Source organism: Phyllostomus hastatus, unplaced genomic scaffold (assembly GCF_019186645.2).
Source record: "Phyllostomus hastatus isolate PE091 unplaced genomic scaffold, TTU_PhHast_1.1 phas_scaffold_78, whole genome shotgun sequence".
NCBI classification, from domain to species: Eukaryota; Metazoa; Chordata; class Mammalia; order Chiroptera; family Phyllostomidae; genus Phyllostomus; species Phyllostomus hastatus.
The window spans coordinates 16,599,056-16,611,836 of record NW_025334041.1 but is presented as its reverse complement, the minus strand read 5'-3'; the positions used below and the strand labels follow the sequence as shown (position 1 = coordinate 16,611,836).

General features: G+C 34.9%; 1 protein-coding gene across 1 annotated transcript in view; it reads left to right on the top strand.

Annotated features, from left to right (window-relative positions):
• Positions 1–12,781, top strand: part of ABCB5 (ATP binding cassette subfamily B member 5) — an 87,310-nt gene that overhangs the window by 62,090 nt on the left and 12,439 nt on the right. The window contains exons 20-22 of the mRNA XM_045828292.1: positions 5,536–5,739; positions 8,696–8,796; positions 9,607–9,747. Coding sequence (XP_045684248.1) covers positions 5,536–5,739; positions 8,696–8,796; positions 9,607–9,747 — 446 coding nt within the window. The remainder of the gene's footprint in view (positions 1–5,535; positions 5,740–8,695; positions 8,797–9,606; positions 9,748–12,781) is intronic.

The window sequence follows — 12,781 nt, the reverse complement described above, 5'->3', positions numbered from 1 at the left end:
AAACTATACTTATATTGCCCAAAGAAATAAAGTAACTCATTTATTAATTCCAAAAGCCCAGTGAATTGATTAGGTATAATGAGGTTATCATTACCTGAACAATGGTGACCTTATTTCTTGATTTAACTTTTGATATGGAAATGCATAAAACAGCTTGGCATTACTTGTGACTGAAACAGTGTTAGTATTCATCAAAATGACTTAAACATAGGATAAGTTTCGCATATAATTTCTGTTTTGCATTACAATTTTAGGTGGAATTCCTTTAGAGACATTATCAAGTCTATAGCAGAAGCTAATATCCAGACCCATACTAGTTAAGTGTGATTCTTCTAGCAAAGAAAAATGTTAATATCAGCTCTGAACACAAAATATTGCAGTGAAACTTTATCACTGCTAACCCCTGTAACTGTTGTGTGGTAAGGCAAGTCAAGGTAGCTTCCGTTTTAGACAAAAATAGAAATAAAGATGGTTAAGTTTGTAAGAGCAAATGAATCTCACCATTCACCATACTGTCCCTATAGTCTTTATGAAATTCAATTATTTTCCACAGAATACTTGCTGATGAATAATGCAATGAATAAAAATATTAAACACTTTATATTACATTTCTACAAAATTTGTATATTTGTCCAATGAAGACTTTTTTCTGCTCTACAAATAATTTCACCATCATCAGTTATAATGCATCTTAGTAGATTCCACTTCAGGTTATACTAACTTAGTTCTTTCTCAACTTCTTTGAAAATATTTTCACCTGTAGTTATTCCACACAGACTATTCATAGAAGCTAATTTTTCAGTTACTTCAAACTCATTATTGGCTCCTCAGAAAACCTGCATACAGTTGAGCAGTATCAATAACATATGCCAACCTATCAAGAACCAGGTAAAGCTAATCAAAATAATCTACCTTGGCTTTTAATTGACTTGTTATTGTTGTCAAGGTTCTCAACTTTTTGAGCAACCATTCTCACCAAAAGGCTAATCATCTAATGTAAGTTTATACTCTCTAAACACCTTTCTTCCACTGCTACAAACATGATTTAATTAACTCACTACCTATAAATGGTTTTCCTTGCTTAGCTAGTAAATGAACCACTCAGAGGCTTAATTTCACCCTCATTTTTATTTTTAGTTTTACAAAAAAATTATACTGAGATACTTCACTTTAAATTTTCTAATTTTTCTGAATGTTACTTTCCTGCAAATTAGGAATATTGTGATGAGTGCTTAATCTGCTAATATTGATGTGTTTTACATATTTTCAGTAATCTATAGTGCCATGGCATAATAAACACAACACTGTGGTATCTAGTCAGAACATACAGTAATGCACAGTCTACTGTTCCTTAAAAGCAGGACATTCAAGGTCTTTCCCTTTCTTGTTTTTAGATGTTGAATATGCACTCATAATTTTTGAAATTAGGGTAAAATGTCAGTTTAACAATACATGTGGCACTCAACATTCAGTTAAATTATAATCACATCACAGATTTGCAGCACCCTGAGCATCAGCACAACATGAGGAGAACTATGGTTTCTCTAGCAACCACTCAGCTCCGTCATTGTGGCACTAAAACAGTCCGACTATAGATAAACAAAAGGGCATAACTGTGTTCCAATGACAGTTTATTTATGAACACTGAAATTTTATTGGTAGAGTTTGATGTGGGTCTTTTTGATATTTTCATATCTAACTTTTTCAATATATGTTATGTAATAATAACTTAATTTCATTGTATTCTAAGTCTAACATTTGTGTCTGATCTGGCTAAGTTTCAATTGATTGATTTTTTTTAATGCTCATTATAGGCCCTATTTTACTGCTTTTTTTTTTTTGCGTACCTGGTAATTTTTTAGTGAATGCCACAGATTGTGAATTTAATATTTTTGACTGCTGGATAATTTTGTATTTCTATAAGTCTTGTTTTATTCTGAGATGTGGTTAAGTTACCTGAAAACATTTTGATTCTTTTGGGTCTTGATTGTAAGGTTTATTAGGCAGGACTAGAGCCTACTACTGAGACAAGACCCTCCTACATACTCTACCCAACGCTGAATCATGAGGTTTCCAGTCTAGCTGGTGTGACCAAGTACTATTCCCAGCCCTCACACATGCATTGCTCAGCTGAATAATGAAGGAGGGCCCTCTGCAGATATCTACATTTCTCTTTCCTTATACCTCTCTCATATTCTGTGCAGCAAATTCTAGCTTCCTTGAACTCTCCCAATCTCAGCTTCATCCACTCAAATTAGGGCATCTCTTGGGCTCTGTCTTAGTTTACCCTTCCTATTCCACAACCTGGATGCTCTTTCAGTGGGTAAGCTGGGGCAGTGATAGGGCTTACTTTGTTTGTTTCCCATCTCTTGGTTGCCTTGGTTGCCTTAGGTTCAGTACCTTGAATACCATCGGTTCCTGTTTTTTGCCTATTTTTTGTTTGTTTTAAATGGGAGCATAAAACCATTCCATTACTTCATGTTGGCCAGAAGCCAAAATCATACCATATGGAATTTTATTTCTGCAATTGTGTACTGAGTTTCCTTTTGTTTATTTTCTTTTGCTAGCCACTCCTCTTTGCATGCTGTGATTTTCTTATAAAAATTGTATTCCCCACATTTAGCATGCTACCTTAGACTTGGTAGCTAATCCAAAACTAATTGTTATCTAAAGAATTATTTAACCATAATTTTCTGCCCTTACTTTCCAGGAAAATAACTATATTTTTGTTATCTAAGGAAGTTTCATTAAATTTACTCTGATTCCAGTTCTAAATTCATTCCAGAGGTACACACAATTCTTCATGTTCTTTGAGAATTTTTCATTAAGTCCTACAGTATTATTCTTTTGTAAAAAATTTTAACTTAATTTTTTATATTTTATTGTATTTTTATTACCATTTATCTGTCTATCCTCTTTCACCCTCACCCACCCACCTCTCACCCACAAAACCACACTGTTGTTTATGTACATGAGTTCCTTCTCTCTTTTTTTCTTTTTTGCTCACTCCCTTACAGTATTTTTCAAGGTCAGATGTCTGTTATTTTCTGTTAATTCTTCATGGAAAAGGAAAAATATATTCAGACTTTTCTTATTCTACCACCATCACCAAAAGACAAAGTCTGTGTCCTGTTCTTGGTTGAAATGACTGAATATTTCAATAAGTTTCTGGTAGCTTAAATGAAAATACCATATAAAAAGGTATATAATTTTATTTTCAAGCAGCAGTTTAGTACACAAGAAGATATTCAAAATGTATTGAGTAAGCAAGGCTATGTAAGAGCAGGTTACTTTGTAGAAAATTAAGTAGCAAGAAATACCCAAATAGAAGACTGTCTCATCAAAAATTTGATAAATAAAATTGTTTAAAATTTTTGACAAGTTTACACTTAAATGTTTTGAGAAATAAGATTGATATGGATAATCCTTGCACTAATTTTAAGTGGCTTTCAAATGTTTATCTAGTGTGGCACATTTAGACATGTATCCCTACCTCTTTCTCTAACATACTGCATAATTTTATACATAAACACATTTATCTCATCTTTAAATTCTCAAGATGCAGAGTGTAAGTCATCATTAACTACCAAATGGCATTCCTACTTCAACCTCATAGGCCTTAGAGTTTGTGTGTATTATATCCTAAGGCACTTAAAATAGGTTATCTACTATCTTAGTTCTCAATATTAGTGGTTGGCTTGGTATTTGCTCTTATTGTTTTTACTTTTTTGGAGTTTTCTTTGATAACTTAATGAGAAATTGGAAAATAGTGTATCAATGCCAAATGCAGTTTTGAAACTGACGCCGCAGAAGTTTTTTTAGGAACAAGACAGAACCCTGGGGAGAAAAAAGGGCTTTTTATTGTTGTTACTTTAATGACAATACTAATTTGAAAGGACTTTAGTGAAAACTGATATAATTTTTAGAGAAGCAATTTGACAATAGCTACCAAGAATGTAAGAGTGTATATTGTTTAATATATAACTCTAGACTAGGAATTTAACATTATGAAATGAAATATAAGCACAAAGATTTCACACAAAGATGCTCATTACATCTTTATTATTAGTAGTGAAAAGTAGGAAGCAATCTAAATATTTTTGAAGACTATAATGACCCAGGAAAAAGCTTATAGTATAATGTAAAGGGATAAAAGCAGGATAGAAAAAGCTACATATACATAACAACCCTAACTTGAATATGTGTGTGTGTGTGTGTGTGTGTGTGTGTGTGTGTATCTGTATCTGGAAGGATGTAAATTTTAGCATTATCTAAACCTTTTCCAATGGTCATACTTTCATGATCAGAGTAAAATATATGTTTTAAAATGTGAATTGATATATTGGTTGACTATAGCTGTGTTTCTAAGTAAATAGGGGTCTCATTTTTCATCCCAGCACTAAAGGAATTTAACATTTTCTTTATTATGTTTCACATACTCTACTGACAGTTGATTCATAAGCATGTATTTTTGTAAAATAGTAATAAAGATATTTCTACTTACTTAATTTTTTAAAGTTCTTTTGTTACCGTATACCAAGATGTTTCCAACTACTTTTCTACTTTGATGATACTTCATTAGACTTTGCTCAGTGAAATCAAGTTATAAAGTACAGAAAGGGAATTCAAGATGTAATTTTGGATTCCCTTTCAAAATATACATTTTAATGACTATCCTCAGTTATTCACGTCAACTCTCCCATAGCATAGTGGCTGAGAAGCCAGCCTTCCATCAGTGTAGGTGGAAGGGGTGGGGCTGGGTTTGGGCCCACATAGAGTGAGTGAGTGGGCATCCATGGGTGGCAGCATGCTTGTGTGGGAAAGCCAAGCCAGAGCAGAGTGAGAAAGATGTCCATGCAGGCGAAAGGCAAGGACCACGATGGCAGACTGGTTACATATAGAGAGATCGATCACATAAATCTATTAAAGAAAATGAGAACCAGGTTTCTCAGTGTTGAAGAGGAGACAACAAATCTTGGAAGGGAGAAAGCTGAAAATAACATTGTGGTGTTGGATTGGAATTGTAGGTATTGATGTGAACTCATGAATTTCAAGAAATATAACTAGAGAAATAAATGTAGATTTCAATGTGCACATGCATCGACACACACACACACACATTCCCCAGTTCTATCTACTGACATTTCACTAATAATGAACACACTGACACCATATTTTGACTTCCAAATAACATTCTCCACTAAGGGGAACTGAGAATCCTTGGAGAAGGCAGATTGCAGGCATAGGGCTGAGAAAACCTACTTGTGACAGAAAGTAAAGATATTTAAAGAATGATGGGAACATATCAAAAGACAACAGTATCGGATATAGGGCAGACAAAGCAAAATGACTCCATAGAACAGGACATTTTTAAAATACGGATATTATTTAATCTCTAAGTATAAACTCAAAGTTAAAATCTAAGTATAAATTCTAAAAAAAAAGAGCCTACCTTGTTTTGCAAGAAACTATAATAGCAATTCTTATAAATTTTAAATTAACTGACATTTTCTCCTAAAATATTTCTGATTATAGGCAACAGGTTCAAGGATTGGTGTCTTAACACAAAATGCAACTAACATGGGACTGTCGGTTATCATTTCCTTCATATATGGCTGGGAGATGACACTCTTGATTCTGAGTATTGCTCCAGTACTTGCTCTGACAGGAATGATTGAAACCTCAGCAATGACTGGATTTGCCAACAAGGATAAACAAGAACTTAAGCGTGCTGGAAAGGTAAAACACAGACTGTTGTCATCATCATAACATGTAAGGGGAAACAATGAGAGATCCCTTTTTTACAATATGTCAACTTCTTTTCTTAGGAATCTATAAAGTGGTATATATATATTGAAATGCACACAAGGCAAGTTAAAGATAGGATATAGGTCTGTTATAGCGATAGAATGCTCGATTTAAACTATGGGCTCTGGAGTCAAATTGGCTGAATTAGAATCCATATTCTGTCACTAACAAATGTGTGACATGAGCAAGTATGTCAACATTTCTGGTCTTCAATTTCTTCATCTGTAAAGTGGAAATAATAGTATCCACTTACAGATTCTTGAATTACATAAAACAGTGTTATTATGTACAAAGCACTTAGAATAGTATCTGGACAGTAAGTACTCAGTATGTCAGCCATTATTACTGATACCACATCATGGGAGAATTTGCTAACATATGATTCCCTATCCTCTGACTGTTGAATAATTAAATTTTCTTTAACAATTCTGGGTATTTTATTTTTCAAAATAAAGAAGAAATATAATAGTTACTGAATACAAAGTGTTGCACATTTTTTAAATTGATAGTCACTTCAACAAGGTTTTAGAAACAAGAACCATTTTTATGCTGGTTAAAATGAATAATTTATTTAATTTCTTGGAAAATGCTGTGACATAGTTAAGCTTCTCAGGATTAATCATATTCATGAAAATAATCTTGTATTGGAGATTTAGGGAAACATTAGTGTTGAAGTGCCATAACATCTAAGAATTGAAGGAGATGTCATTTTATCTAATTGGGCACCCAAAGCAGGACTCCCTTGTATAATATCCCTGCCAACCTGTCAAGTGTCCATCCATCTCTACCCACCCTGTCTCTTCAGTTGAGAACAGTGCATTACTTTCTCAGTTCTCCTCCCCCTCCCCTCCCCCTTTCCTCCTTCCTCTCCCCTTTCTTCCTCCCTCTTCCTCTCACCCTCCTCCTCCTCCTCCTTCCTCTCCTCCTCCCTCTCCTCCTTCCTCTCTTCCTTCCTTTTCTTCCTCTTCTCCTCCCTCTCCCTCCTTCCTCTTCTCATTCCTCTTCTCCTTCCTCTTCTCCTTCTTCTTCTTCCTCTTCCTCTTCCTCTTCTTCCTCTTCTTTTCTTCTTTTCTTCTTTTCTTCTTTTCTCCTTCATGGTCTTCTATCCTGTTCCTCTTGACTTTCATCTTTCTAGAGATCCAAAGCCTGTTTCTCATGAGAGCCTTTAGTAAGCTACTTCATGTCAATGCAGAGTCCTATCTTGGCCATCCATCCCCAGATCTTTAACCTATTCTCACAATATGGTTTCAGAGATCTTTAGCACACTGTTAAACATCCTCTGAATATGAAAATGATTTTAATATTCATTAAAGGTCTGTAAGACTGTATCACCACTGGCATGTTATAAAGAGCACAAATATTCATGAAGAGGGATGCCAAGCATGTGACTCATCAAAATGGGTTGGCATGACCCTTGGACCTTTCCACACTTCTTGCACTAGATAAGCACCTTGGAATATCTGCTTGGGCAGTGCAGACTGAACTACGTACTGTATTATTTGTGGCTAACACTGAAAATCTGTTTAACCCTCCCTGTGTGCAAATCATCACAACTCCCAAATTAATGGAACCCTAATTAATTATGTTTTACTCATCTTAATTTTTTGTGGTGAGCATTAGTTGTACATGTGCCCTTTGATTTTTCCTTTTTGTGTGATTAATCACAGAATATACAGTAGCTTTCCCAGTAGCTTTAAATCAGTCAATTTTTCAAACACCAAAACTGAGAATATGGACAAACAAAACACATTTCTCCTTCTTTGGCTGCATGTATAGCTTTTGACAAATATCAAATGTCTTCTTTTTGAGACTTAAAATGGAAATATTAGTAAAAAAAAAGCATTATTATCTAAGGTTCCAAATTCACAATAACACTTTCACCAATGTGAAAAATGATCACACGTTTTTTCTTCATTTCAATTTTTTTCAAGGTTTCAGCATTCTTAACCATTTTCTTTGCATACCAAAGAATATTACAATTTGAGGTTTCTTTGAGTTTAGTTTTAAATTAATGAGAATTTCAAACAAAACATCAAAATGAAGAGTAGAATCCAGGTTTCCTGGCCATAGTCCAGAAACTTAGTCTTTCCCTATAACCCCAATTTCCCTTCAAAGAACACTTGGTGTACACCTAGGTCTTACTCTGTCCCACAACCCACTCTGCCAGTTTGGAAACAGAATGTGAAAGCAGGAAGGTTCTCCTTCAAGTCAACATGTGTTCCCATGTCCATGAAGTTATTCTAGGTCAGAAGTCTCCATTTTAGATCCCATGTGATTACTCCCTTTTTAAACTATATAAATATGGAAAAGCGTCAATTAGATTTGAATTAAATATCTTTTAGTTTCACAGACAATAAAGTAAGAAACAGCTACAGCTTGTACAGAATTCTATAGCCACATCCCGTTACTTTACTGCAATATTCCTGAGGCTTTTGGTTGCAATTTGCTTTTCTCTACAACAATAAAATAGTTATTTATTTGATTATATCTGCTCTCATTTTCTTGAATTATCTTGTAATTCATAGAACAGTTCTTTTCCATAATTACATATGGATATAATGCTCCTCCCTAATGTTTGAACCTTCTGCCTATGGAACCAGTTTAAATAGAAATTCAGTGAAAAATTGAAGGAGGCTAAATTTAGGTCAGTGGACTAAATCTTTTCAGAAGAAATTTTCCTTGAGCCTATTATCCTGAACTGTTATTTCCTTATCTTATTTTGGGGGCGGGGGTGGGGGGAGAAAAAGGGAAGCTAAGAAAACTCATTAGGAAAACGTACTGACTTAATTACTTTAATATGTCCCCTATACAAGTGACTGAAATTCACAACCAGGAGAATTTTAACCATTACTAACTTTATTTCTATTTTTTTATCCTATTTTATAAGATAGCAACTGAAGCTGTGGAAAATATACGTACTATAGTGTCCTTGACAAGAGAAAAAGCTTTTGAGCACACATATGAGGAGACGCTTCAGACTCAGCACAGGTGATTGTAGATTCATGCTGACTCCGTTAACCAGAGTTTGTTCCTGTAAAGGCAGTACTCCTGGTGCCCCCAGTGCTTTGCCTGCCAATTCATTTGCTCGGCAATCTTTCCTAATAATGGCATATCATAATTTCTCATTTGACTTCATCAAGAAAAGACTAAAAGAGGAATCGAGAGCAAGCACCATTAGAATATGTGTTTTAGCTCCTCCCACATTGCCATGTGCTTTTAAGTGTGCACCTTTTCTTATTTTCCTGAAGCAAAACTGGAGAAATACATTCAAGAAAGAAAACGAGATTGCTCAGCCTTTTAAATTGAATCTCTAAAATGGTTCACACTTTAAAACGAATATATACACAATAAGTGGATCATCCCTTTTAATTTTAAATTAGTCCTTCTTATCATATTTACTCAGTGATACTCTTTATATTACTTTACCAGAGAGATAGCTTTGTATCCTTTTATACCCATGCTTGTGATTGGTACTGACCTTTAATTTCCACCCTTTATTCTCTTAGTGAAAGAATCTCTTTAACTCTTTCATTAACTGTCCTTTCAGACTTATCCATTCATTTGAAAGTAAATAGAGGCAATTTTGTTATACTGAATTAAGTGTATAGCTGTAGAGAAAATCATTACATTTTCTGTTTTCCCAATAATTTTCAGTAGTTAAAAAGGCACTTTCTTTCTGATTCTTAGAAAATGTATATACCCTAAATAACATGTCTAGTCTTGTATATTCTTTACATTTATTAAAATGTTCTTGGTATAACTTATGACCCATTATTTAGTAAATTTTGTGCATTTCAGAAATACCTTGAAGAAAGCACAGATCATTGGAAGCTGTTACGCATTCAGCCATGCCTTTGTATATTTTGCCTATGCAGTGGGGTTTCGATTTGGAGTCTATTTAATTCAAGCTGGACGAATGACCCCAGAGGGCATGTTCATGTAAGTTGTACAAATATATAAACCTTGTAAATGAGTCATGTACTTAAATTAACCAGAAAGCTGTCTAGTTTATAGGCATTATCATTTAAATCATATATATGGGAAAGGCATGCTGGAAAAATGTTTAATTTTTTGTTATTTAATATCTGTAAGTTCAATCTAGCTGGTAAAATACTGATACTGATATAATACAGGTAATCTATTGAGTTAAATTCCTAAGTGAATTGCTCCCTATTTCGGTTTATTAGAATTTGAGAACGCAGGGGTAAAATATTCCTTCGGTCACCCATTCCTTCTGGAATTAATGAAGCTTCATAAAACTCTGAAGGTACAGAGAGCTTTATCAAACATGACTTTAAATCATTGAGGTTGAGTTCTTTGCTAAGCAAATGTTCCAGAAGAAACACACATGAGTATTGCCTTTCAGAAAAGTCACATTTGGAATTAATTATGGCATCTCAACACAGTTGCCTCTTCCCAAAATATTTGTTGGAGCTTCTATTTTGGAATTCTATTTATATACGTATGAATTTTGGGCTTCTGCCTTCCTTTTCCAACCTTATCCACCACTGTCATTTTTGTGACCTGCACATCAGCCCAACAATTGCCATTTCTGTCCCTGAAAGTACCATCTCTTTGCACTTGGTCTTCCCTCTGCCTAGAACGATCATTCCCCATGTCTTTGCCTAGCTTTCTCACCATCCAGCCTCTGCTCCTAAGTCCATTCCTCAGAGGGACTTTTGCTGATGGCCCTAAGAAAGCCCCTCTTCATCATCACTCTCCATTTTATTACCTTGTTTTATGTATAATACTTACCACGATTTGAAATTATCTTTTTGTTTCCTTATTTATTGAGTGCATAGGCTGTAAGCTCAGGGAGGGCAGAGCTTAACCTGTTTTGGTCACTAATGTTTCCCTAGAGCCAAAAACAAAAGCTTGGCACATAGTAGGAACATAATAAATATGTATTGAATTAATAACTGAATCAAAACTGACGGGGGAGCCCTGGTTGGTGTGGTTCAGTGGATTGAGCGCTGGCCTGCAGACCAAAAGGTTGCTGGTTTGATTTCTAGTCAGGGCACACACATGGGTTACAGGCCCGGTCCCCAGTTGGGGCCATGTGAGAGGCAACAAATCAATGTTTCTCTCTTATATCAATGTTTCTCTTCCTCTCTTTCTCCTTTCTTTCCCCTCTCTCTGAAAATAAATAAATAAAATATTATAAATAAAATAAAAAATAGCCCTGGCTGGCGTAGCTCAGTGGATTGAGCTCGGGCTGCGAACCAAAGTGTCGCAGGTTCGATTCCCAGCCACGGTACATGCCTGGGTTGCAGGCCATGACCCCCAGCAACCGCACATTGATGTTTCTCTCTCTCTCTCTCTCTTTCTCCCTCCCTTTCCTCTCTAAAAATAAATAAATAAAATATTTTTTAAATAAATAAATAAAATAATAAAGGAGGAAATTTGGACTGCATAATTAAGCAATCTAGTCATTCCTGGAAATGTGCTTCGAGAGTCAACTCGAAGAGTAACTTTTCCAGTTACTCTTATTTTTCAAGATTATTCTATTCCCCACCCCTTACATCCACACATCTAACACCAGGTACTTTGACAGCAGGACTGGGTCTGAGTCAAAGGCAACCGTTTATATTAAAAAAGATGTTTGTAATTGGGAGTCTACTACATACTGAGATTTGTTTCAATTAAAAGTAAGTAAAGAAAAAATAGTAAGTGAAGAATTTTCTTAAAGAATGATACAATCTCAACATCATGCTGATTAATATCATGCCTACAAGTGAAATCAGGCAGGGTGTTTCTTGAAAAGGGCCTTTCAAGACTGCCAGCCATTCTGTTTATATGGCAATGACTATAACAGCAAACCCTGTATTTAGGATTTGTCGTGCATTATCTGATTAATCCTCTCAACTACCCTGTGAAATGTTATGATTCCCATTTTACAGATGGGGAATATTAAGACACAAGGAGGTTACCCAATTTGCCCAAAGTCACTTAATCAGTAAGTGGCAAAGTACAAATCAACTTCATGATTCAATATGGCAAAGGATTTGCTTGGTAGACATTTTTTACTATTATTGTCATTACGATTTACTGTTGTTACTAATTCTGTAGACAAACTTTCATAGAATCTTTCTGTACAATTACTTTTTAAAAAACTTCTTTCTTAGTTTTCTAAATATTTGAATATCTAGAGATGGTTTGATTCTCTTAACATAAATGGAAAAAGTAACTTGCTTAATGTTATTTTATGACCCTGAAATATAAGAGAATCAAAGGCCCCAATAAAAGATCTCTTTCTCCTACTAGCATACCATACTTCCTGAATTAATTTTCATTAAATTTCTTAAAAAGGGTCATTTCTGGAGAAAGCATTTTACTTGTCAGAACATATGTAGATTATCAACATAAGAGTAATGATTAGTGAATAGTATCACATTGGTATTTACCAGTGCCCTGAAGAAAGGAAGAAACAGGGAACTATCTGAGGTAGAGCAACTCATATCACTTTCTGAGTTTCATTTAACGAGACTACAGACAAAATAAGAATACCCACAGTTTTTATAGTGTGGACAAAACAGAGAGGGTCTCTGGGAAATATAAGTACAGAGCTATGCAAAAATGTGAATAGATGAGATTTGTCTTCAACACCAAAATCTCTAGTCTCTTGGAAACCCAGTGTATTCCCCCAACTACCATGAATGTGTCACAAGTGTCCCTTTAGACACACTAAGTTCCACCTGGCCTGGAAGACTCTGTGCATCCCACAATCTAGGGTGATAGCTCTCTATCTAATCAGCTAATTGAATGGAAGAGGTTTACAAAGGTACTCTGTCCTTCTAGAATGCTCCTTAGGTAAAAAGAACTTTGTGTCATTCTCTCAATCAATGGTTTCCAAACTCAGTTTCCAGTCAAGGAGCTGGTTAAAAATGCAGATACCCAATATTCACCCCACAATTCTAACCCAGATATTTGTTGATCTGGTTTAGGGCCAAGAATCTACATTTTACCAAATATC